The following is a 25,327-nucleotide window of genomic DNA, read 5'->3' on the forward strand; positions in this document are numbered from 1 at the left end:
AAAGTCGACGCCTGTATCAGAATGTCATCTAGATAAGGGGCCACCGATATGCCCCCGGTCTTAGAACCGCCAGAAGGGACCCTAGAACCTTTGTAAAGATTCTTGGTGCCGTGGCTAACCCAAAGGGAAGAGCCACAAACTGGTAATGCCTGTCTAGGAAGGAGAACCTGAGAAACTGATGATGATCTCTGTGTATCGGAATGTGTAGATAAGCATCCTTTAAGTCCACGGTAGTCATATATTGACCCTCCTGGATTATAGGTAGGATGATTCGAATAGTCTCCATCTTGAAGGATGGGACCCTGAGAAATTTGTTTAGGATCTTGAGATCCACGCTTGGTCTGAAAGTGCCCTCTTTTTTGGCAACTATAAACAGATTTGAATAGAAGCCCTGCCCCTGTTCCTCCCTTGGAATTGGGTGTATCACTCCCATAACCAGTAGGTCTTGAATGCAACGTAAGAATGCCTCTCTCTTTATCTGGTTTGCAGATAATTGTGAGAGATGAAATCTCCCCTTTGGAGATGAAGCTTTGAAATCCAGAAGATATACCTGGGAAACAATCTCCAGAGCCCAGGGATTCTGGTTGTCTCTTGCCCAAGCCTGGACGAAGAGAGAAAGTCTGCCCCCCACTAGATCCGGTCCCGGATCAGGGACTACTCCTTCATGCTGTCTTAGAGGCAGCAGCAGGTTTTTTGGCCTGTTTCCCCTTGTTCCAAGCCTGGTTAGGTCTCCAGACTGGTTTGGACTGGGCAAAAGTTCCCTCTTGTTTTGCAGTAGAGGAAGTTGAAGCTGCGGCACTCTTGAAGTTTCGAAAGGTACGAAAATTAGTCTGTTTGGTCCTTAATTTGTTGAACCTATCCTTGGGGAAGGACATGACCTTTTCTTCCAGTAATATCAGAAATGATCTCCTTCAGTCCAGGCCCCTTTGAAGGGGATGTTGAGAAGCTTAGACTTTGAAGTAACGTCAGCTGACCAGGATTTAAGCCATAGCGCCCTAAGCGCCTGAATGGCAAAACCTGAATTCTTAGCCGTTAGCTTGGTTAAATGAAAAACGGCGTGAGAAATAAATGAATTGGCTAACTTAAGAGCTTTAAGCCTGTCTAGGATATCATCCAACGGGGTCTCCACCTGTAGAGCCTCCTCAAGAGACTCGAACCAGAAAGCCGCTGCAATAGTGACTGGGGCAATGCATGCTGGAGGCTGGAGAATAAAACCTTGTTGTATAAAGATTTTCTTAAGGAAACGCTCTAATTTTCTTTCCATTGGATCTAGGAAAGCACAACTGTCTTCGACAGGGATAGTTGTACGCTTAGCTAGGGTAGAGACTGCTCCCTCCACCTTAGGGACCGTCTGCCACGAGTCCCGTGTTGCGGCGTCTATAGGAAACATCTTTTTAAAAGCAGGAAGGGGAGAGAACGGTACACCTGGTCTATCCCATTCCTTAGTAATAATTTCTGAAAACCTCTTAGGGATTGGAAAAACGTCAGTGTAAACCGGCACTGCAAAGTATTTGTCCATTTTACACAATTTCTCTGGGACTACAATGGTGTCACAGTCATCCAGAGTCGCTAAAACCTCCCTGAGCAACAAGCGGAGGTGTTCAAGCTTAAATTTAAACGCTGTCATTTCAGAGTCAGACTGAAGTAATGCCTTCCCTGAATCAGAAATGTCACCCACAGATAGAAGCTCTCCTGCTTCGGCTTCTGCACATTGTGAGGGTATATCAGACATAGCTTCTAAAGCGTCAGAAAGCTCTGTATTTGTTCTATCCCCAGAGCTGTCTTGCTTTTCTTGTAACCCTGGCAGTTTGGACAATACCTCTGTGAGGGCATGATTCATAACTGCCGCCATGTCTTGTAAGGTAAACGCATTGGACGCGTTAGATGTACTTGGCGTCACTTGAGCGGGAGTTATAGGTTCTGACACATGGGGAGAGCTAGATGGCATAACCTCCCTTTTGTCAGTCTGAGAAACCTCTGGTGATAAATCTTTTAAAGCCATAATATGGTCTTTATAACTTATAGAAAGGTCAGTGCATTTGGTACACATTCTAAGAGGGGGTTCCACAATGGCTTCTAAACAGAATGAACAAGGAGTTTCCTCTATGTCAGACATGTTTAACAGACTAGTAATGAGACCAGCAAGCTTGGAAAACACTTTAATAAATGTGAAAAAGCAATTATACAAAAACGGTACTGTGCCTTTAAGAGAAAAAAACTACCACATAAACTGCAAAACAGTGTTAAAAAGTAGTAAAAACTACGAATTTTTTACAGTGTGTATAAGGGACTAAAGCAGCATTGCACCCACTTGCAAATGGATGATTAACCCCTTAGGCCCAAAAACGGATTAGAAAAACGTTAAAACCGTTAACAAACAGTCAAACACACTGCCACAGCTCTTCTGTGGCTCCTACCTGCCCTTAAACACGATTTTTGTAGGAAAAAAACCCTCTATAGTGGTCCTAGATGCCAGAGGACTCCTTTAGGGAAGCTGGATGTCTGAAAATCAACTGCGCATTTAGAGCGTGAAAATAGGCCCCTCCCACCATGCACTCAATGTCAGAGGGCCTTAAAAAAGTACTCCTATGAGTAATCTAACTAGCCATGTGGAAAACTAGGCCCCAAATAAAGATTTATCACCCTCAGAGAAAAAATGTTTTTTCTATAAACCATGCAAACGTTTTTACACTAAGTAACATGAGTATTAACATGAATATTACCCTTTTTTGCAAGCATGATCCCAGTCGTTGTTAAATCACTGTATCAGGCTTACCTCAAATATACTAGGCACTTGTCAGCATTTTCTAGACCTTATCATCTCTCTAGAAAAAAATATACTGAACATACCTCAAAGCAGGTAATCTGCAGACCGTCCCCCCAACTGAAGTTTTCTTTCCATACTCTTCAGTTATGTATGAGAACAGCAATGGACCTTAGTTACAAACCGCTAAGATCATCAAACCTCCAGGCAGAATTCTTCTTCCAATTTCTGCCTGAGAGTAAAACAGTACAACGCCGGTACCGTTTAAAAATAACAAACGCTTGATTGAAGGTAACACTACACTAAGTCACCACATATCTCTTGATACTTCCTTTCTTGTCGAGAGCTGCAAGAGAGTGACTGGGGGTGGCAGTTAGGGGAGGAGCTATATAGACAGCTCTGCTGTGGGTGTCCTCTTGCAGCTTCCTGTTGGGAAGGAGAATGTCCCACAAGTAATGGATGAACCCGTGGACTGGATAAACCTTTACAAGAGAAAATGCCCTTCTATAAAAAGATTATAACTTTCTGTCTAAAGGGTTTGTAAAAAAACTTCAAAAGAAATAGTTGTATGTTTATCCAGAGTGGATATGTCCCCACCCACCTTGGGAATGTTTCCCATAAATCTAGATTAGCAGCAGGTAAAGGATATAACTTTTTAAATCTTGAAAAAAACGTAAATTAAATACCTGATTTAAATCATTCCCTTGAGATCATGTCAAAGACAGCATCAGGTACAGGAAAAACCTCAGGGAGATTAACATCAGTCTTAAAAACTGAATTAAAACCATTACAAGGCTTATCATTAGCTACTTTAGGGGTTAAAGATCCTAAAGTTTCTAAGACCTCTTTTGAAAGAGAACAAATATGTTCAACTTTAAACAAAAAAAAAGAGTTTGCATCAGATGACAAATCCTCATCTCTAGAGGAAACGTCGCCATCTGAAGAAAAAACAGTATCCCTGTTCTCAGGGCACATAGCACTTGTAGAAGGTGTAATCTGAACTGACCTTTTACGCTTTTTTGAAGGTGGAAGAGCAGCCCACACTTTAGAAACTGCAGTCTTGAAAAAATGTTTCATGACAGGAGGCACTACTTCAACATTATCCTGTAATGAACAAAGAGCAGGTGCATTAGTACCAAAAGAAACAGCATTAGATTGTTTTGATTGCATTAACAAATCTAATCATGAGCCACATAAAGAGCTGGAGAAGGCACTTCATCTTTCTTACAATAAGGACACCTAATAATGATAGGTATTCAGTAGACTCATTTTCTTAGGTATATTTAGGGACAGAATCCTGCTGCTCCTTTAACATATGGCAAGGCAATGCAATAATCACAATTAAACCCCCTAAAAAAGCTCTTGGGGAATGGAAACAATTCACCCTCTCCTAAGCAGCTTTAACAGGTACAATGCAGGCTAAGCCAAACTGAAGAAACAGAACAAGAGAAATAAACATCACATCCGAGCGCGCATCAAATGATTGGCAACTAAGGAGATTATGTGCTCAGAAAACCCGAAGTGTGCTTAACCGCGTGAACGTGTGCCAATGCGGTGTGCAGAAACCAATACTCGGGTAAACTATAGGAAGACTTAAGGGATGTGCTCTACCCTGAAAAGCGAAAACCTACTTGTGGGAAAAACTATAGAAGACTAAAGGGACATGCGCAATCCTGACGTGCGGAAAACTGCAAGGTATTAGTAAAAACTATTTGTAAACTTTAAAAAGTGCCCATAACATAACTAATACAAGTATTAAAAATGTTAAATTAAAAGATACTTACCGATAGACACTCGTCCATTAGCAAACAAGCATCAGACCAAACCAGTAGTGAAACATATTATTTATTAGAGATTATGGAATAGAAGTATATTGTAAATCCTTAAAGGGTGGATAGAGGGTTTATGAAAAATTCCCCATGAGGTGAAAGAAACATAAACCATACTCCAAATACTTACTTTCAAAATCCAATAGGGGAAGTGGTTAAGGTGTATGCACTGTATAAAGAAATGTATAAATAGTCCTGAAACCAATTCCTTGTAAGGCCACTGCACAACTTAGACTGTTTGTAAAGAAAAGAATGTGGCGGTGTTCCCCAAAACAACCCCCACACTAATATCATTCACAAGGGACCACTCCCAGACATCCGTATATACACAAAATAAAATGCTTGACTCACCACTCTTCAATCCCTTGGTGTGGTGTTCTTTCAGATCAGGATGCTGAGTCCAGTACTGGTGTGAAAAGTTGTGTCTTGTATTCCAGGATTATTACTCTCTGCCCATTATTCCATTTTTAGGGCCCTGAAAGACTTCACCTATGTCCCTTAGATGAAAAGACAGTCAGTGCAGTGTGCCTCTAGCCCTCCTACCGCAATTTATATCCAAAACCTGTGCTCACTGTTTGGCCAAGTAATAAGCAAAGCATCAGAAAAAATGTATAACAGGAGCACCAAGTATATGGATAAAAAATCAAACTTTATTTAGAACATAAAGGGTATCTTAACCCCTGGGTAAGAACATACAATTATAGTTAAACAGATGACAAAAAGGCTGACCGGTTTCGGCTGTTGCCTTACTCCTAGCCTGCTTAAAACTGTCTGTCAGTTCTCAGATTTAAAAACCATCATCTGTGATCCTATTGGTTCAAAAACCCCACACCCCTCATTGTAACTCCCTTCAGCTGGGATCAATTAACCCTCCTTGTCAACATAGCTGCACTAGTCTATTTAATCAATATTACAAAATTACAAAAAGAGTGAGTTCCTAACCTCCTATTTATCATTAGTACTCAATATTTAATAAGTGCCAAACAACGAACAATGACAAATGACAGAATCTATCAGTTGGGTCTATTCAACAATTATATTGCATCTATGTATAGAGAAACTGTCTCTGAGTTGAAACCGCTTGTATAAAGAGACATGTATAAACACGAGTACTGTGTGTTCTGGTATCTATCCTGTCCCTTTTAACAGCTCTCAGGTTTTTGGTATGCTTCTAGATCGTCTATGTTATAGTTAAAAAAGTAGTGTATGTGCTAAGATTCCGTGTTTGTTTGTGATAGCTATTTACCATTAGAACCTGCTTCCTTAACCTCATTGGATGGTAACCGTATGTGTTGGCCAATCCGGTGCGGTCTACCATATCCCAATGCTTTGCAGGGAGTCATGTGTGTAGCTATTGGTCCCTACCTACTGAGTCCTGATTGGTCGAATATCGTATGTGTACACCAATCAAAAATGTAGCCTGTCGCGTCACACCTCGCTGTCAGTCACCGCTCTCCTGTGCTGTCACTGCTAAATGTCCATTACTTGTGTACAATGGGACAATTCCATGCAATGCGAGCGTGCTTTGCCTGCCAAACCTGTTTTAAAGAGTAGCAACTCTGTTCTGTTTTCTCCCTTGTGAATCACATCCCGGTATAAACACATTAAACATTTATTTAGAGGGGCAGGTGTGTTGTACTCTAGCATTAAACTCATCTCCAGTAGATATCCCAAATAAGTAGTAAATTTAAATTACTATTTAGGTATATATAGCCTAAGTATATTCTGGTCTATTGTGCCCAGCATCAAAGGTTAATAAGCTGCTTACTAAACTAACGAATATCACCTTTGTTATGATGTACACTTAGGTACCGCAATTCTAGTACACCCATAAATACACATTATAAAGTGCCAAGTGTATTTATGCTCTAACTATGTGTTTGATAGTAGTAAAATTCCTCAATAGGTAGTGAACCCTTATTTCTTATTTTAGGTGTATTTAGCTAAATTTATTCTGGTCCATTACATTTAGCTTCAAAGTGAGCTGCTAATTACCAAGGGCCTTTGGTGTTCTTACACTAACTATGTATTTAACCTTAGTATTTCTGTCAGACCATGAATATACTGCTTCCTACCAAGCACCTGGAGTCTATTGTGTTTTATTAGTGCTTTGATATTAGGTGTTTACTCTCTATGTATATATAAATACATAGGTAAAATCAGGTTTACAAAGTAATCATATTGTTACCTAAATACCCCAAATATATGGAGTGTTATTCCTAATGTACACTACCAAAAATTAATGAGGTCAAATTCAGAATTGAGGCCGTCTGGAATCCTTGTTTTTAAGCGAAAGATCCAGAAGGCCTCCCTTTCGCCTAGTTTGCGGGTTCTGTCCCCCCCTTTCATCTGGATTGGTACCTTCTCTATGATGGTCCAGGAAAAGAATGAATTATCTTTATTGTGTGTAATTGAAAAATGTTTAATAAGTGGCGTTGTGAGTACCCCTGCTTTGATATCCGCTAGATGCTCTTTTATTCGTACCCTGGCTTCCCTTGTCGTGAGGCCTACATACTGGAGGGCACAGTGTGTGCATGAAATCAAGTACACTACAAAGGTCGACCTGCAGTTAAGACATAAATTCTTCTGGAAGTGTTCCCCCGTAACTAGAGAGCTGAAGGAGTCCCCTATAGTGACTTTCTCGCAAGCTTTGCAGGATAAATAATTGCACCTATAGGTCCCATTTAATCTCAGCCAGGAGGACCCATCTGTCTGTTCCTTCCTCAACCTTGTAGGTGCAATTATATTGCCTATTGTTCTGTTTCTTTTGTATGTACATCTGATGCCCTCAGATACTGTCTCTTTTAGAGCATCGTCTGCTGATAAGAGATGGTAGTTATTTCTAATGATCTGACATATTTGTGTGTACTGTTGTGAATATTCTGTCGTGAATGTGATTTTTCTGTCCTCAGTCCCTTTTGTTCTTTTTATATATTTTGTGTTCTTCTGTCTTAAAAGATCAATTCTGTTAATTTTGGTAACAGCGTTTCTCTCTTTTGTAATTATTGACCCTGGATACCCTCTTTCCATGAGCCTAACAGATAGTTCATCGGCCTGTTTCTCATATGTACTTTGATCAGTACAGTTCCTTTTCAGGCGAATGAACTGGCCTCTGGCTACACCCCTAAACACTCTCCTTGGGTGACAACTTGCGGCGTGCAGCAAAGAGTTCCCTGTAATTGGCTTCCGATATGTCTCTGTGGTAATCTTCTGACCTACTTCTCCCTTTAGTGAGATGTCCAAAAAATTAACTGAATGCTCTTGTATCTCGGACGTAAAGCTAATGCCTACATTGTTGTTGTTAAGTCCCTCTACAAACCTCTCTAGATCATTATGGGAGCCCTGCCAAATAAAGAGGAGATCGTCAATGAAGCGCCTATACCACACTATCTCCTGCCTGAACAGGTTCCTCTCTCCAAAGACGTGGGAGAGCTCCCACCAACCCATGAAAAGGTTGGCGTAAGAAGGGGCAAATTTTGCCCCCATCGCTGTCCCACGCCTCTGGAGAAAGAACTCCCCCTCAAACAGGAAATAGTTGTGGGTAAGGAGAAATCTGGTTACTCTCAATATGTATCCAATAAAATCCTGATCACTTGTATACTCTTTTGACAGAAAGAATTTTATGGCTTCCAGGCCCTTATCATGTGGTATGGTTGAATACAGGGATCTTACATCCACTGTCAACCACTTAAAGTCACTCTGCCATACCACACCAGAAAGTAAATTCAATACATGTTTGGTATCCGACAGGTGACTCCAAAGGGAGCTTACCAAGGGCTGCAGGATGCCATCTAACCACTCTGACAGGTGTTCCAGTAGGGAGCCTATTCCACTTACAATTGGTCTCCCTTGGACATTGTCTGTAGACTTGTGAATCTTGGGTAGGTGGTTAAACACAGGAATGGCTGGGTTTTGTACCAGAAGATAATCCTTAGTTTCTTGGTTAATATAGCCCATCTCTACCCCATCGTCTACAAGGGAGACCAACTGTCTCCGGAATTGGCATGTTGGATCAAATGACAATACCTCATAATCCTGTTCCACTCTCAGCTGTCTGAAAGCTTCCTGAATGAAATCCTTTTTATCAAGAACAACAATTGCTCCGCCCTTATCGGCTGACCTAATCACTAGGTCGTTGTTATCTCTTAGACCATCTAGTGCCATTTTTTGTTTTCGTGTGACATTGGACTTCTTGCCCCTTTGTGTAACATATTGGAGCTTAATTAGATCACTTTCTACCCGCTTCTGGAATTTTTCCAGAAGAGGACCCCTGTTTTGGATGGGATAGAACAAAGATTTGTTCTTTAGGAGTGGAGTTGCCACCTGCCTACTTTCTTCCATCTCTTCCTCTTCTTGGAGAGATTCCAGAGTCTTTACATCGCATAATTCTTGGAAATTCAAATCATTATTAACATGATGTTCACGGTCAGATATATCAAAAGAACTTGGACTCTCATTAAATTGACGTTGATCTTGTGTCTTAAAGAATTTTCTCAACGTTAGGTTCCGAATCATTTTGTTAACGTCCAAAAGAGTTCTAAACAGATTGAAATCTGCAGACGGAACAAATGTTAAACCTAAACTCAACACTTCAATTTCAGATTTATTTAGAACATAACTTGATAGGTTTAAAACGTTCAGTCCCTGTAGTTTCCCCTCCTTCGGCCCCTCCTTTGGGGGTATCGTCTCTGTTCTCTCGGTTGTTGTTGTTGTTGTTCTGCGGTTCCTCTTCCCCCCCCTTCTGATGCTTTTGGGGGTACCTGAAAAACCTGTTCCAACTGGGATTTTTCGGTTGCTCCCAGGAACCTTCCTGTTCCCCCCGCCTGTGGGGGTTCTTCTCTATAGTGTGACAAGGTGGATGCTGTTTCAGAATCTCTGTTCTTCAGGATTGCGGGCAACCTGTTAGGTCCTTCCTTAGGTCTCACTGTGGTTTCGTGGGCCCCCAATTCCTCTCCCCCTGAGGACGAACCTTCGTCCCAGGATTCTCCTTCACTTTCCTGGAAGTTAACACGTCTACCTCTGTTGCTTCTGGATCTATTTCCTCCTCTCCATCTGTTGTAGTATGGGGCTGATCTGTTTTGCTCCTTCCTTAGGGCAAAACGATCTCTCCTATTCCAAACGTAGACTCTGTTCAAATTATAGTCCTGCAAGTCCCTTAAATACTTTGTGCGTTTAGTCTCCAGTAGTAATGTTTTTGCTTCCGCCAGCACTTTCTGTAGGGTGGCATCGAATTTTAGAAAGCTGGGTTCTTCACTTCTCTTGTTTAGCTCATCCTGTAATTCTTTTATCTTTATAGCCAGTTCATCAATTGTTTTCAACTTAAATTCACAGATTAATTTCATCAATTTAAGTGAACATTCTGTAAGGTGGTTATTCCATCGTTCAATAAAAGACTTGTCATCTGTCACAAAGGTTGGGAATTTGTTCAGTCTGAGGCCCCTGGGTATCAGGCCTAATTCCAAATATTTATTAAGTGTGTTAACATCCCATTTTAGTTGGTCCTCTCTCAATAGAAGGTTTTCCACCTCTTCAAAAAGTGTTATCAAACTGTAATTAGTTTTGTTGAGGGAAAAAAATTTGATTGCAATCCCAAGCTGCCGCCTCTCTCTCTTCGGCTGTCCTCAGGGAGAATAAAACTGGTGTGTTTATAGTATTGCTCTCACCCTGCATACTTCTGTATGCTAATGTAAAATTACAAGATTGCGGTGGTAGGCTCAAAAGCCGTGCATGCACCTTGAGCTAGGCCACAGCTCTTAGCAAAAAAATGCTTACTTTCAAAATCCAATAGGGGAAGTGGTTAAGGTGTATGCACTGTATAAAGAAATGTATAAATAGTCCTGAAACCAATTCCTTGTAAGGCCACTGCACAACTTAGACTGTTTGTAAAGAAAAGAATGTGGCGGTGTTCCCCAAAACAACCCCCACACTAATATCATTCACAAGGGACCACTCCCAGACATCCGTATATACACAAAATAAAATGCTTGACTCACCACTCTTCAATCCCTTGGTGTGGTGTTCTTTCAGATCAGGATGCTGAGTCCAGTACTGGTGTGAAAAGTTGTGTCTTGTATTCCAGGATTATTACTCTCTGCCCATTATTCCATTTTTAGGGCCCTGAAAGACTTCACCTATGTCCCTTAGATGAAAAGACAGTCAGTGCAGTGTGCCTCTAGCCCTCCTACCGCAATTTATATCCAAAACCTGTGCTCACTGTTTGGCCAAGTAATAAGCAAAGCATCAGAAAAAATGTATAACAGGAGCACCAAGTATATGGATAAAAAATCAAACTTTATTTAGAACTCAGTAGGTAGGGACCAATAGCTACACACATGACTCCCTGCAAAGCATTGGGATATGGTAGACCGCACCGGATTGGCCAACACATACGGTTACCATCCAATGAGGTTAAGGAAGCAGGTTCTAATGGTAAATAGCTATCACAAACAAACACGGAATCTTAGCACATACACTACTTTTTTAACTATAACATAGACGATCTAGAAGCATACCAAAAACCTGAGAGCTGTTAAAAGGGACAGGATAGATACCAGAACACACAGTACTCGTGTTTATACATGTCTCTTTATACAAGCGGTTTCAACTCAGAGACAGTTTCTCTATACATAGATGCAATATAATTGTTGAATAGACCCAACTGATAGATTCTGTCATTTGTCATTGTTCGTTGTTTGGCACTTATTAAATATTGAGTACTAATGATAAATAGGAGGTTAGGAACTCACTCTTTTTGTAATTTTGTAATATTGATTAAATAGACTAGTGCAGCTATGTTGACAAGGAGGGTTAATTGATCCCAGCTGAAGGGAGTTACAATGAGGGGTGTGGGGTTTTTGAACCAATAGGATCACAGATGATGGTTTTTAAATCTGAGAACTGACAGACAGTTTTAAGCAGGCTAGGAGTAAGGCAACAGCCGAAACCGGTCAGCCTTTTTGTCATCTGTTTAACTATAATTGTATGTTCTTACCCAGGGGTTAAGATACCCTTTATGTTCTAAATAAAGTTTGATTTTTTATCCATATACTTGGTGCTCCTGTTATACATTTTTTCTGATGCTTTGCTTATTACTTGGCCAAACAGTGAGCACAGGTTTTGGATATAAATTGCGGTAGGAGGGCTAGAGGCACACTGCACTGACTGTCTTTTCATCTAAGGGACATAGGTGAAGTCTTTCAGGGCCCTAAAAATGGAATAATGGGCAGAGAGTAATAATCCTGGAATACAAGACACAACTTTTCACACCAGTACTGGACTCAGCATCCTGATCTGAAAGAACACCACACCAAGGGATTGAAGAGTGGTGAGTCAAGCATTTTATTTTGTGTATATACGGATGTCTGGGAGTGGTCCCTTGTGAATGATATTAGTGTGGGGGTTGTTTTGGGGAACACCGCCACATTCTTTTCTTTACAAACAGTCTAAGTTGTGCAGTGGCCTTACAAGGAATTGGTTTCAGGACTATTTATACATTTCTTTATACAGTGCATACACCTTAACCACTTCCCCTATTGGATTTTGAAAGTAAGCATTTTTTTGCTAAGAGCTGTGGCCTAGCTCAAGGTGCATGCACGGCTTTTGAGCCTACCACCGCAATCTTGTAATTTTACATTAGCATACAGAAGTATGCAGGGTGAGAGCAATACTATAAACACACCAGTTTTATTCTCCCTGAGGACAGCCGAAGAGAGAGAGGCGGCAGCTTGGGATTGCAATCAAATTTTTTCCCTCAACAAAACTAATTACAGTTTGATAACACTTTTTGAAGAGGTGGAAAACCTTCTATTGAGAGAGGACCAACTAAAATGGGATGTTAACACACTTAATAAATATTTGGAATTAGGCCTGATACCCAGGGGCCTCAGACTGAACAAATTCCCAACCTTTGTGACAGATGACAAGTCTTTTATTGAACGATGGAATAACCACCTTACAGAATGTTCACTTAAATTGATGAAATTAATCTGTGAATTTAAGTTGAAAACAATTGATGAACTGGCTATAAAGATAAAAGAATTACAGGATGAGCTAAACAAGAGAAGTGAAGAACCCAGCTTTCTAAAATTCGATGCCACCCTACAGAAAGTGCTGGCGGAAGCAAAAACATTACTACTGGAGACTAAACGCACAAAGTATTTAAGGGACTTGCAGGACTATAATTTGAACAGAGTCTACGTTTGGAATAGGAGAGATCGTTTTGCCCTAAGGAAGGAGCAAAACAGATCAGCCCCATACTACAACAGATGGAGAGGAGGAAATAGATCCAGAAGCAACAGAGGTAGACGTGTTAACTTCCAGGAAAGTGAAGGAGAATCCTGGGACGAAGGTTCGTCCTCAGGGGGAGAGGAATTGGGGGCCCACGAAACCACAGTGAGACCTAAGGAAGGACCTAACAGGTTGCCCCCAATCCTGAAGAACAGAGATTCTGAAACAGCATCCACCTTGTCACACTATAGAGAAGAACCCCCACAGGCGGGGGGAACAGGAAGGTTCCTGGGAGCAACCGAAAAATCCCAGTTGGAACAGGTTTTTCAGGTACCCCCAAAAGCATCAGAAGGGGGGGGGAAGAGGAACCGCAGAACAACAACAACAACAACCGAGAGAACAGAGACGATACCCCCAAAGGAGGGGCCGAAGGAGGGGAAACTACAGGGACTGAACGTTTTAAACCTATCAAGTTATGTTCTAAATAAATCTGAAATTGAAGTGTTGAGTTTAGGTTTAACATTTGTTCCGTCTGCAGATTTCAATCTGTTTAGAACTCTTTTGGACGTTAACAAAATGATTCGGAACCTAACGTTGAGAAAATTCTTTAAGACACAAGATCAACGTCAATTTAATGAGAGTCCAAGTTCTTTTGATATATCTGACCGTGAACATCATGTTAATAATGATTTGAATTTCCAAGAATTATGCGATGTAAAGACTCTGGAATCTCTCCAAGAAGAGGAAGAGATGGAAGAAAGTAGGCAGGTGGCAACTCCACTCCTAAAGAACAAATCTTTGTTCTATCCCATCCAAAACAGGGGTCCTCTTCTGGAGAAATTCCAGAAGCGGGTAGAAAGTGATCTAATTAAGCTCCAATATGTTACACAAAGGGGCAAGAAGTCCAATGTCACACGAAAACAAAAAATGGCACTAGATGGTCTAAGAGATAACAACGACCTAGTGATTAGGTCAGCCGATAAGGGCGGAGCAATTGTTGTTCTTGATAAAAAGGATTTCATTCAGGAAGCTTTCAGACAGCTGAGAGTGGAACAGGATTATGAGGTATTGTCATTTGATCCAACATGCCAATTCCGGAGACAGTTGGTCTCCCTTGTAGACGATGGGGTAGAGATGGGCTATATTAACCAAGAAACTAAGGATTATCTTCTGGTACAAAACCCAGCCATTCCTGTGTTTAACCACCTACCCAAGATTCACAAGTCTACAGACAATGTCCAAGGGAGACCAATTGTAAGTGGAATAGGCTCCCTACTGGAACACCTGTCAGAGTGGTTAGATGGCATCCTGCAGCCCTTGGTAAGCTCCCTTTGGAGTCACCTGTCGGATACCAAACATGTATTGAATTTACTTTCTGGTGTGGTATGGCAGAGTGACTTTAAGTGGTTGACAGTGGATGTAAGATCCCTGTATTCAACCATACCACATGATAAGGGCCTGGAAGCCATAAAATTCTTTCTGTCAAAAGAGTATACAAGTGATCAGGATTTTATTGGATACATATTGAGAGTAACCAGATTTCTCCTTACCCACAACTATTTCCTGTTTGAGGGGGAGTTCTTTCTCCAGAGGCGTGGGACAGCGATGGGGGCAAAATTTGCCCCTTCTTACGCCAACCTTTTCATGGGTTGGTGGGAGCTCTCCCACGTCTTTGGAGAGAGGAACCTGTTCAGGCAGGAGATAGTGTGGTATAGGCGCTTCATTGACGATCTCCTCTTTATTTGGCAGGGCTCCCATAATGATCTAGAGAGGTTTGTAGAGGGACTTAACAACAACAATGTAGGCATTAGCTTTACGTCCGAGATACAAGAGCATTCAGTTAATTTTTTGGACATCTCACTAAAGGGAGAAGTAGGTCAGAAGATTACCACAGAGACATATCGGAAGCCAATTACAGGGAACTCTTTGCTGCACGCCGCAAGTTGTCACCCAAGGAGAGTGTTTAGGGGTGTAGCCAGAGGCCAGTTCATTCGCCTGAAAAGGAACTGTACTGATCAAAGTACATATGAGAAACAGGCCGATGAACTATCTGTTAGGCTCATGGAAAGAGGGTATCCAGGGTCAATAATTACAAAAGAGAGAAACGCTGTTACCAAAATTAACAGAATTGATCTTTTAAGACAGAAGAACACAAAATATATAAAAAGAACAAAAGGGACTGAGGACAGAAAAATCACATTCACGACAGAATATTCACAACAGTACACACAAATATGTCAGATCATTAGAAATAACTACCATCTGTTATCAGCAGACGATGCTCTAAAAGAGACAGTATCTGAGGGCATCAGATGTACATACAAAAGAAACAGAACAATAGGCAATATAATTGCACCTACAAGGTTGAGGAAGGAACAGACAGATGGGTCCTCCTGGCTGAGATTAAATGGGACCTATAGGTGCAATTATTTATCCTGCAAAGCTTGCGAGAAAGTCACTATAGGGGACTCCTTCAGCTCTCTAGTTACGGGGGAACACTTCCAGAAGAATTTATGTCTTAACTGCAGGTCGACCTTTGTAGTGTACTTGATTTCATGCACACACTGTGCCCTCCAGTATGTAGGCCTCACGACAAGGGAAGCCAGGGTACGGATAAAAGAGCATCTAGCGGATATCAAAGCAGGGGTACTCACAACGCCACTTATTAAACATTTTTCAATTACACACAATAAAGATAATTCATTCTTTTCCTGGACCATCATAGAGAAGGTACCAATCCAGATGAAAGGGGGGGACAGAACCCGCAAACTAGGCGAAAGGGAGGCCTTCTGGATCTTTCGCTTAAAAACAAGGATTCCAGACGGCCTCAATTCTGAATTTGACCTCATTAATTTTTGGTAGTGTACATTAGGAATAACACTCCATATATTTGGGGTATTTAGGTAACAATATGATTACTTTGTAAACCTGATTTTACCTATGTATTTATATATACATAGAGAGTAAACACCTAATATCAAAGCACTAATAAAACACAATAGACTCCAGGTGCTTGGTAGGAAGCAGTATATTCATGGTCTGACAGAAATACTAAGGTTAAATACATAGTTAGTGTAAGAACACCAAAGGCCCTTGGTAATTAGCAGCTCACTTTGAAGCTAAATGTAATGGACCAGAATAAATTTAGCTAAATACACCTAAAATAAGAAATAAGGGTTCACTACCTATTGAGGAATTTTACTACTATCAAACACATAGTTAGAGCATAAATACACTTGGCACTTTATAATGTGTATTTATGGGTGTACTAGAATTGCGGTACCTAAGTGTACATCATAACAAAGGTGATATTCGTTAGTTTAGTAAGCAGCTTATTAACCTTTGATGCTGGGCACAATAGACCAGAATATACTTAGGCTATATATACCTAAATAGTAATTTAAATTTACTACTTATTTGGGATATCTACTGGAGATGAGTTTAATGCTAGAGTACAACACACCTGCCCCTCTAAATAAATGTTTAATGTGTTTATACCGGGATGTGATTCACAAGGGAGAAAACAGAACAGAGTTGCTACTCTTTAAAACAGGTTTGGCAGGCAAAGCACGCTCGCATTGCATGGAATTGTCCCATTGTACACAAGTAATGGACATTTAGCAGTGACAGCACAGGAGAGCGGTGACTGACAGCGAGGTGTGACGCGACAGGCTACATTTTTGATTGGTGTACACATACGATATTCGACCAATCAGGACTCAGTAGGTAGGGACCAATAGCTACACACATGACTCCCTGCAAAGCATTGGGATATGGTAGACCGCACCGGATTGGCCAACACATACGGTTACCATCCAATGAGGTTAAGGAAGCAGGTTCTAATGGTAAATAGCTATCACAAACAAACACGGAATCTTAGCACATACACTACTTTTTTAACTATAACATAGACGATCTAGAAGCATACCAAAAACCTGAGAGCTGTTAAAAGGGACAGGATAGATACCAGAACACACAGTACTCGTGTTTATACATGTCTCTTTATACAAGCGGTTTCAACTCAGAGACAGTTTCTCTATACATAGATGCAATATAATTGTTGAATAGACCCAACTGATAGATTCTGTCATTTGTCATTGTTCGTTGTTTGGCACTTATTAAATATTGAGTACTAATGATAAATAGGAGGTTAGGAACTCACTCTTTTTGTAATTTTGTAATATTGATTAAATAGACTAGTGCAGCTATGTTGACAAGGAGGGTTAATTGATCCCAGCTGAAGGGAGTTACAATGAGGGGTGTGGGGTTTTTGAACCAATAGGATCACAGATGATGGTTTTTAAATCTGAGAACTGACAGACAGTTTTAAGCAGGCTAGGAGTAAGGCAACAGCCGAAACCGGTCAGCCTTTTTGTCATCTGTTTAACTATAATTGTATGTTCTTACCCAGGGGTTAAGATACCCTTTATGTTCTAAATAAAGTTTGATTTTTTATCCATATACTTGGTGCTCCTGTTATACATTTTTTCTGATGCCATACTCCAAATACATCCCTATAACAAGCACTGTACTCTGAGTGGAAACCGGGCCTAAATATCAGTGTTAATTTTGTCGACTAAAACTAGACTAAAATGACAATAAAACTAAAGAAATTCTGATGACTAAAACTAAAATGGCATTTTAGTCTACAGACTAGGACTAAAACTAAATCAAAATGACATTTTAGTCAAAAGACTATGACTAAAACTAAATCAAAATTTGCTTTCAAAATTCACACTTTATGCACGTTGTTATAATCAATCCATATCTAATTACTGCTCTTTTGTAAAATAAATAAATCAAGGCTATCTTCTTGTTTATTTACAAAACTTGGTTTTATTTAATTTTGAGATAGACATGTTAAATACCACAACAGTTACATCTGTATTGCATGTTTAAACCTTAATACCATACATAAAAACAGGTTAATAAACCTTTACTCCAGGGGGCCTATTTATGATGTTGCGAGCGGACATGATCCGATATAGCGGATCTTGTCAGCTGCACATCTATAAATGCCGACAGCATACGCTCTCTTCATTTATCATTGCATCAGCAGTTTTTGTGAACTTTAGACCGCTGCTTCATACTTTGTTTTACTGCGAGTATGGGTTTAAGTTATGCTGTGCCTGTGCTAGCTGCACAAACTTTTTGTTGTATTAAAGGGCCATGATACCCAAATGTTGAAACACTTGAAAGTGATGCAGCATAGCTGTGAAAAAGCTGACTAGAAATATCATCTGAACATCTCTATGTAAAAAAGAAATATATTTTACCTCAAAAGTCCTCAGTAGCCACATCCCATTGTAAAGGACTTCTAAGCAGCAAATCAGTATGTCTGTCCCGGGACAGCCGAAGGATTGAGCCTTGTGCACTCATGTTTTTTACCTATTCAGTTTAAGGAAGTTTACTATGAAATATCATGAGTTAAGTCAAATCTCAGGAGATCACATTAAGAGAGTTCATGACCTCAGCACTGCTGATGCTGATTGGCTGCAGTTTATTTCTTCATTTTTTTTTATTTTTTTTACCTGCAGCTGAGCAACAGCTGAAGTATATTTTTTTACACAGAACTTACTCTGCTGAGCTGAGGAGATTGTGAGGTAAAATATCTTCCTTTTTTACATAGAGATGCTCAGTTGATATTTTCCTGTCGGCTTTTTACAGTTATACTGCTTCAGTTTCAAGTGATTTAGCATATGAGTATTATGTCCCTTTAAGTTATTTGATACTTGTTTTAATTATCAACAGACAACTGTTAAAGTTTTTATATTGGGTAATACGTGCAATGGCGTATAGTTTACAGCCAATATAGTTTACAGTTTGTGTTTTTATATTTTAATGTTGCACTTCTGTTTGTTTATAAAACTTGGTTTTATTTAATTTTCAAGTTTAATAAAGATGTTGTATATCACAATGGCTACATCTGTATTTGATGTTTAAACCTTAATACCATAAATAATAACAGGTGTTATGTTTACTCCTGGAGTATATCATGAGTTTTTAAATTATAGAGATATGCTTAAATAATGCATTACACTTTAACTAACTAAACCCCTTAGATTTTAGTCGACTAAAATCTACTGGAGATTTTGTAGACTAAAATGAAAACAATTCAGTGACTAAAATACGACTATAACTAAAATGGCATTTTAGTCAAAAGACTAAAACTAAGACTAAATCAAAAATTGCTGTCAAAATTAACACTGCTCAATATAGACTAAAAACCCCTCTCTTTGAAGAATCACATGCACATCTTCATTTTTCAACCACCTCCAGTGGGGCAAAGACGAAGGGTATGTGTGACGGGGTGGGGGGTTATTGAGCTCTTGGGGTTCGTGAATGTTTGCCTCCTTCTAGTAATAGAGAAGAGTAATTTCCAAGAGTAAGGATCATGAACGCTCACCATCTGTTTGAAAAAAAATAAATATATATGTATATGGTGTATGTATATGTATGAATATACAGTATATATGTGTGTGTGTGTGTGTGTATATATATATATATATATATATATATATATATATATATATATATATATATATATATTATGTATGAAAAAATTGAGACCACTGTAAAATGATCAGTTTCCCTGGTTTTACTATTTATAGGTATATGTTTGGGTAAAATTAACAATTTTGTTTAACTCTATTAACTGCTGACAACGTTTCTTCCAAATTCCAAATAAAAAATATAATCATTTAGATTATTTGTAGAAAATGACAACTGATCAAAATAACAACAAAGATGCACTGTTTTCAGACCGTTAATGCAAAGAAAACAAGTTCATATTATTGGCATGCTTTACATCAGTATTTCACTTCTCTGTTGGGTCACTATTCCACTCCTGGTTCATAAAATTCAGGCCGCTTGACTTGGTTTGATGGCTTGTGACCATCTATCTCCCTCTTGATCACATTTAAGAGGTTTTCATTGGGGTTCAAATCTGGAGATTGGGCTGGCCATGACAGGGTCTTGATTTGATTTGGTGGTCCTTCATCCACACCTTGATTGACCTGCCTGTGTGGCATGAAGTATTGCCCTGCTGGAAAATCATTTCTCAGAGTAACATTGTTAGAGCAGAATGAAGCACATTTTATTCCAAGATAACATTATGTGGCTTGATTTAATGTTTTTTTCCCCCAAACTAAAATCTGCTTAGTTCCAGCTCCTTTTCTTTGATGAGCACAATTTTCAGATCTGTCCAACACCTGGTCTGATTGTTAAATGGAGACGTAGAAAGGCCTACAAGCCACAGTGTCTCAAACCTACTGTGAAATTTGGTGTAGTATCGGTGATGGGGGTGCTTCAGCAAGATGGAATCAAGAAGATTTATCTTTGTGAAGGATGCATGAATCAAGCCACGTACACGGTTATTTCCTGGAAGAAAACTTGCTTTCTTCTGCTCTGACAATGTTCTCCAATATACATATATACATATCTTGTTACAGTGCTTGATGAAGTGTTCGATTTAAATAATTAAAAATTTATTTTATTTACCTGAATGTTTCTTTACTTCTAGAGCGGTTTTCCATCCAGAGTATCCAACAGTACTGACTGCTTTGGAAATCGATAATCCTGTGGTTGTCAATTGCTTAATTGATATGCGAGGCATTGAAACCGTTTTGCTAATTAAGGTATGCTTTCTTGATTGAGTATATCTGTTCATATTATTATATTTGGTTATATAACGTCATATAAATGAACATTGTTAAAGATGATGGGCCAGTGGAGTTAGAAAATGCAAGTGGTATGGAGCTTTAGAGGGACATTAAACATTCCTTATTTTTGTGTAAAAATTGTACTTTGTCCTATGCTCCCTTGAAAAAGCCAAAAAAGTTAAATCTTTAACCTAGGTTTTTAGAATGCTTCATTGTTGCCAAACCAGCTATTTGATTTGCAACATTTGCAGGCTACAGAAATGAGCCTTTCTTTCATGTAATTAGCAAGAGTCCATGAGCTAGTGACATATGGGATATACATTCCTACCAGGAGGGGCAAAGTTTCCCAAACCTCAAAATGCCTATAAATACACCCCTCACCACACCCACAAATCAGTTTTACAAACTTTGCCTCCCATGGAGGTGGTGAAGTAAGTTTGTGCTAGATTCTACGTTGATATGCGCTTTGCAGCAGGCTGGAGCCCGGTTTTCCTCTCAGTGTGCAGTGAATGTCAGAGGGATGTGAAGAGAGTATTGCCTATTTGAATTCAATGGTCTCCTTCTACGGGATCTATTTCATAGGTTCTCTGTTATCGGTCGTAGAGATTCATCTCTTACCTCCCTTTTCAGATCGACGATATACTCTTATATACCATTACCTCTACTGATTCTCGTTTCAGTACTGGTTTGGCTTTCTACTACATGTAGATGAGTGTCCTGGGGTAAGTAAGCCTTATTTTTTGTGACACTCTAAGCTATGGTCGGGCACTTTTATATAAAGTTCTAAATATATGTGTTTAAACATTTATTTGCCTTGATTCAGGATGATCAATATTCCTTATTTCTCTTGTTAAGTGTATCCAGTCCACGGATCATCCATTACTTATGGGATATTAACTCCTCCCCAACAGGAAGTGCAAGAGGATTCACCCAGCAGAGCTGCTATATAGCTCCTCCCCTAACTGCCATTACCAGTCATTCTCTTGCACCCAACGAATAGATAGGATGTGTGAGAGGACTGTGGTGATTATACTTAGTTTCATACCTTCAATCAAAAGTTTGTTATTTTATAATAGCACCGGAGTGTGTTATTCCTTCTCTGGTAGAATTTGAAGAAGAATCTACCTGAGTTTTTCTATGATTTTAGCCGGAGTAGTTAAGATCATATTGCTGTTTCTCGGCCATCTGAGGAGAGGTAAACTTCAGATCAGGGGACAGCGGGCAGATTAATCTGCAAAGAGGTATGTAGCAACTTATTATTTTCTGACAATGGAATTGATGAGAAAATTCTGCCATACCGATATAATGTAAACTCAGCCTTAAATGCAGTAGCAGCAACTGGTATCAGGCTGTCATGTATGTATATTTTACACTTCAGTATTCTGGGGAATGGCACTTCACTGGAATTATACTGTATGCATAAAACTTTAGCCTAATTTGCAGGGACTAGCAACAGGCTTTTTAATAACACTCAATTTATTAATGTTAAACGTTTTTTGCTGGCATGTAAAATCGTTTAATTTTCTGAGGTACTGGGTGAAAAAATGTTTTGGGCACTATTTTTTTCCACTTGGCAGTCGTTTTATTTAATTTATGACAGTTTACTGATCTCTCTCACTGTTATGTGTGAGGGGGAGGGGCCTTTTTTGGCGCTTTTGCTACGCATCAAAAAATTCAATCAGAAGTTTATTGTCTTCCCTGCATGATCCGGTTCATCTCTACAGAACTCAGGGGTCTTCAAAACTTGTTTTGAGGGAGGTAATCACTCACAGCAGAGCTGTGAGATTGTAGTTGACTGTGATAAAAAAACGTTTATTTCTGTATTTTTTTTCTGCTATCAGGGTTAGTTATCCTTTGCTAATGGGAGCAATCCTTTGCTAAAATTGTGTTTTTTACAAAGATTTGATGCTATAACTTTTCAGTTTATTAATTTTCAACTGTCATAACTTTTTCTGTGCTTCTTATAGGCACAGTACGTTTTCATATTATAGTAAATTACTTGAAAAGTATTTCCAAGTTGCTACTTTATTTGCTAGTGTGTTAAACATGTCTGATTCAGAGGAAGATATCTGTGCTATATGTGCTAAAGCCAAAGTGGAGCCCAATAGAAATTTATGTACTAACTGTATTGATGCTACTTTAAATAAAAGTCAATCTGTACAAATTGAACATATTTCACCAAACAACGAGGGGAGAGTTATGCCGACTAACTCGCCTCACGTGTCAGTACCTGTATCTCCCGCTCGGGAGGTGCGTGATATTGTAGCGCCGAGTACATCTGGGCGGCCATTACAAATCAAATTATAGGATATGGCTACTGTTATGACTGAAGTTTTGGCTAAATTACCAGAACTAAGAGGTAAGCGTGATCACTCTGGGGTGAGAACAGAGTGCGCTGATAATATTAGGGCCATGTCAGACACTGCGTCACAATTTGCAGAACATGAGGACGGAGAGCTTCATTCTGCGGGTGACGGTTCTGATCCAAACAAACTGGATTCAGATATTTCAAATTTTAAATTTAAGCTGGAAAACCTCCGTGTATTACTAGGGGAGGTGTTAGCGGCTCTGAATGATTGTAACACAGTTGCAATACCAGAGAAAATGTGTAGGTTGGATAAATATTTTGCGGTACCGGCGAGTACTGACGTTTTTCCTATACCTAAGAGACTTACTGAAATTGTTACTAAGGAGTGGGATAGACCCGGTGTGCCGTTCTCACCCCCTCCGATATTTAGAAAGATGTTTCCAATAGACGCCACCACACGGGACTTATGGCAAACAGTCCCTAAGGTGGAGGGAGCAGTTTCTACTTTAGCTAAGCGTACCACTATCCCGGTGGAGGATAGCTGTGCCTTTTCAGATCCAATGGATAAAAAGTTAGAGGGTTACCTTAAGAAAATGTTTGTTCAACAAGGTTTTATATTGCAACCTCTTGCATGCATTGCGCCTGTCACGGCTGCAGCAGCATTTTGGTTTGAGTCTCTGGAAGAGACACTTGAATCAGCTCCATTAGATGAGATTACACACAAGCTTAAAGCCCTTAAGTTAGCTAACTCATTTATTTCAGATGCCGTAGTACATTTAACTAAACTTACGGCTAAGAATTCCGGATTCGCCATTCAGGCACGCAGAGCACTGTGGCTAAAATCCTGGTCAGCTGACGTTACTTCTAAATCTAAATTGCTTAATATACCTTTCAAAGGGCAGACCTTATTCGGGCCCGGGTTGAAAGAAATTATCGCTGACATTACAGGAGGTAAAGGCCATGCCCTGCCTCAAGACAGAGCCAAACCTAAGGCTAGACAGTCTAATTTTCGTTCCTTTCGTAATTTCAAAGCAGGAGCAGCATCAACTTCCTCTGCACCAAAACAGGAAGGAGCTGTTGCTCGCTACAGACAAGGCTGGAGACCTAACCAGTCCTGGAACAAGGGCAAGCAGGCCAGGAAACCTGCTGCTGCCCCTAAGACAGCATGAATCGAGGGCCCCCGATCCGGGAACGGATCTAGTGGGGGGCAGACTTTCTCTCTTCGCCCAGGCTTGGGCAAGAGATGTCCAGGATCCCTGGGCATTAGAGATCATATCTCAGGGATACCTTCTAGACTTCAAATTCTCTCCCCCAAGAGGGAGATTTCATCTGTCAAGGTTGTCAACAAACCAAATAAAGAAAGAGGCGTTTCTACGCTGCGTACAAGATCTTTTATTAATGGGAGTGATCCATCCGGTTCCGCGGTCGGAACAAGGACAAGGGTTTTACTCAAATCTGTTTGTGGTTCCCAAAAAAGAGGGAACTTTCAGGCCAATCTTGGATTTAAAGATCCTAAACAAATTCCTAAGAGTTCCATCGTTCAAAATGGAAACTATTCGGACAATTTTACCCATGATCCAAAAGGGTCAGTACATGACCACAGTGGATTTAAAGGATGCTTACCTTCACATACCGATTCACAAAGATCTTTACCGGTATCTAAGGTTTGCCTTTCTAGACAGGCATTACCAGTTTGTAGCTCTTCCATTCGGATTGGCTACGGCTCCGAGAATCTTCACAAAGGTTCTGGGTGCTCTTCTGGCGGTACTAAGACCGCGAGGAATTGCGGTAGCTCCGTACCTAGACGACATTCTGATACAAGCTTCAAGCTTTCAAACTGCCAAGTCTCATACAGAGTTAGTACTGGCATTTCTAAGGTCGCATGGATAGAAGGTGAACGAAAAGAAGAGTTCTCTCTTTCCACTCACAAGAGTTCCCTTCTTGGGGACTCTTATAGATTCTGTAGAAATGAAGATTTACCTGACAGAAGACAGGTTAACAAAGCTTCAAAATGCATGCCGTGTCCTTCATTCCATTCAACACCCGTCAGTAGCTCAATGCATGGAGGTGATTGGCTTAATGGTAGCAGCAATGGACATAGTACCCTTTGCACGCCTACATCTCAGACCGCTGCAATTGTGCATGCTAAGTCAGTGGAATGGGGATTACTCAGACTTGTCCCCTACTCTGAATCTGGATCAAGAGACCAGAAATTCTCTTCTATGGTGGCTTTCTCGGCCACATCTGTCCAGGGGGATGCCATTCAGCAGGCCGGACTGGACAATTGTAACAACAGACGCCAGCCTACTAGGTTGGGGCGCTGTCTGGAATTCTCTGAAGGCTCAGGGAGAATGGAATCAGGAGGAGAGTCTCCTACCAATAAACATTCTGGAATTGAGAGCAGTTCTCAATGCCCTTCTGGCTTGGCCCCAGTTAACAACTCGGGGGTTCATCAGGTTTCAGTCGGACAACATCACGACTGTAGCTTACATCAACCATCAGGGAGGGACAAGAAGCTCCCTAGCAATGATGGAAGTAT

The 25,327-nt window shown here is 40.2% G+C and overlaps 1 protein-coding gene across 1 annotated transcript in view; it reads left to right on the forward strand.

Annotated features, from left to right (window-relative positions):
- Positions 1–25,327, forward strand: part of SMC6 (structural maintenance of chromosomes 6) — an 869,177-nt gene that overhangs the window by 475,570 nt on the left and 368,280 nt on the right. Inside the window, 1 exon segment of the mRNA XM_053711237.1 lies at positions 20,342–20,456. Within this exon segment, the coding sequence (XP_053567212.1) occupies positions 20,342–20,456 (115 nt within the window).

The sequence above is a fragment of the Bombina bombina genome, chromosome 4, assembly GCF_027579735.1.
Source record: "Bombina bombina isolate aBomBom1 chromosome 4, aBomBom1.pri, whole genome shotgun sequence".
Lineage (NCBI taxonomy): Eukaryota > Metazoa > Chordata > Amphibia > Anura > Bombinatoridae > Bombina > Bombina bombina.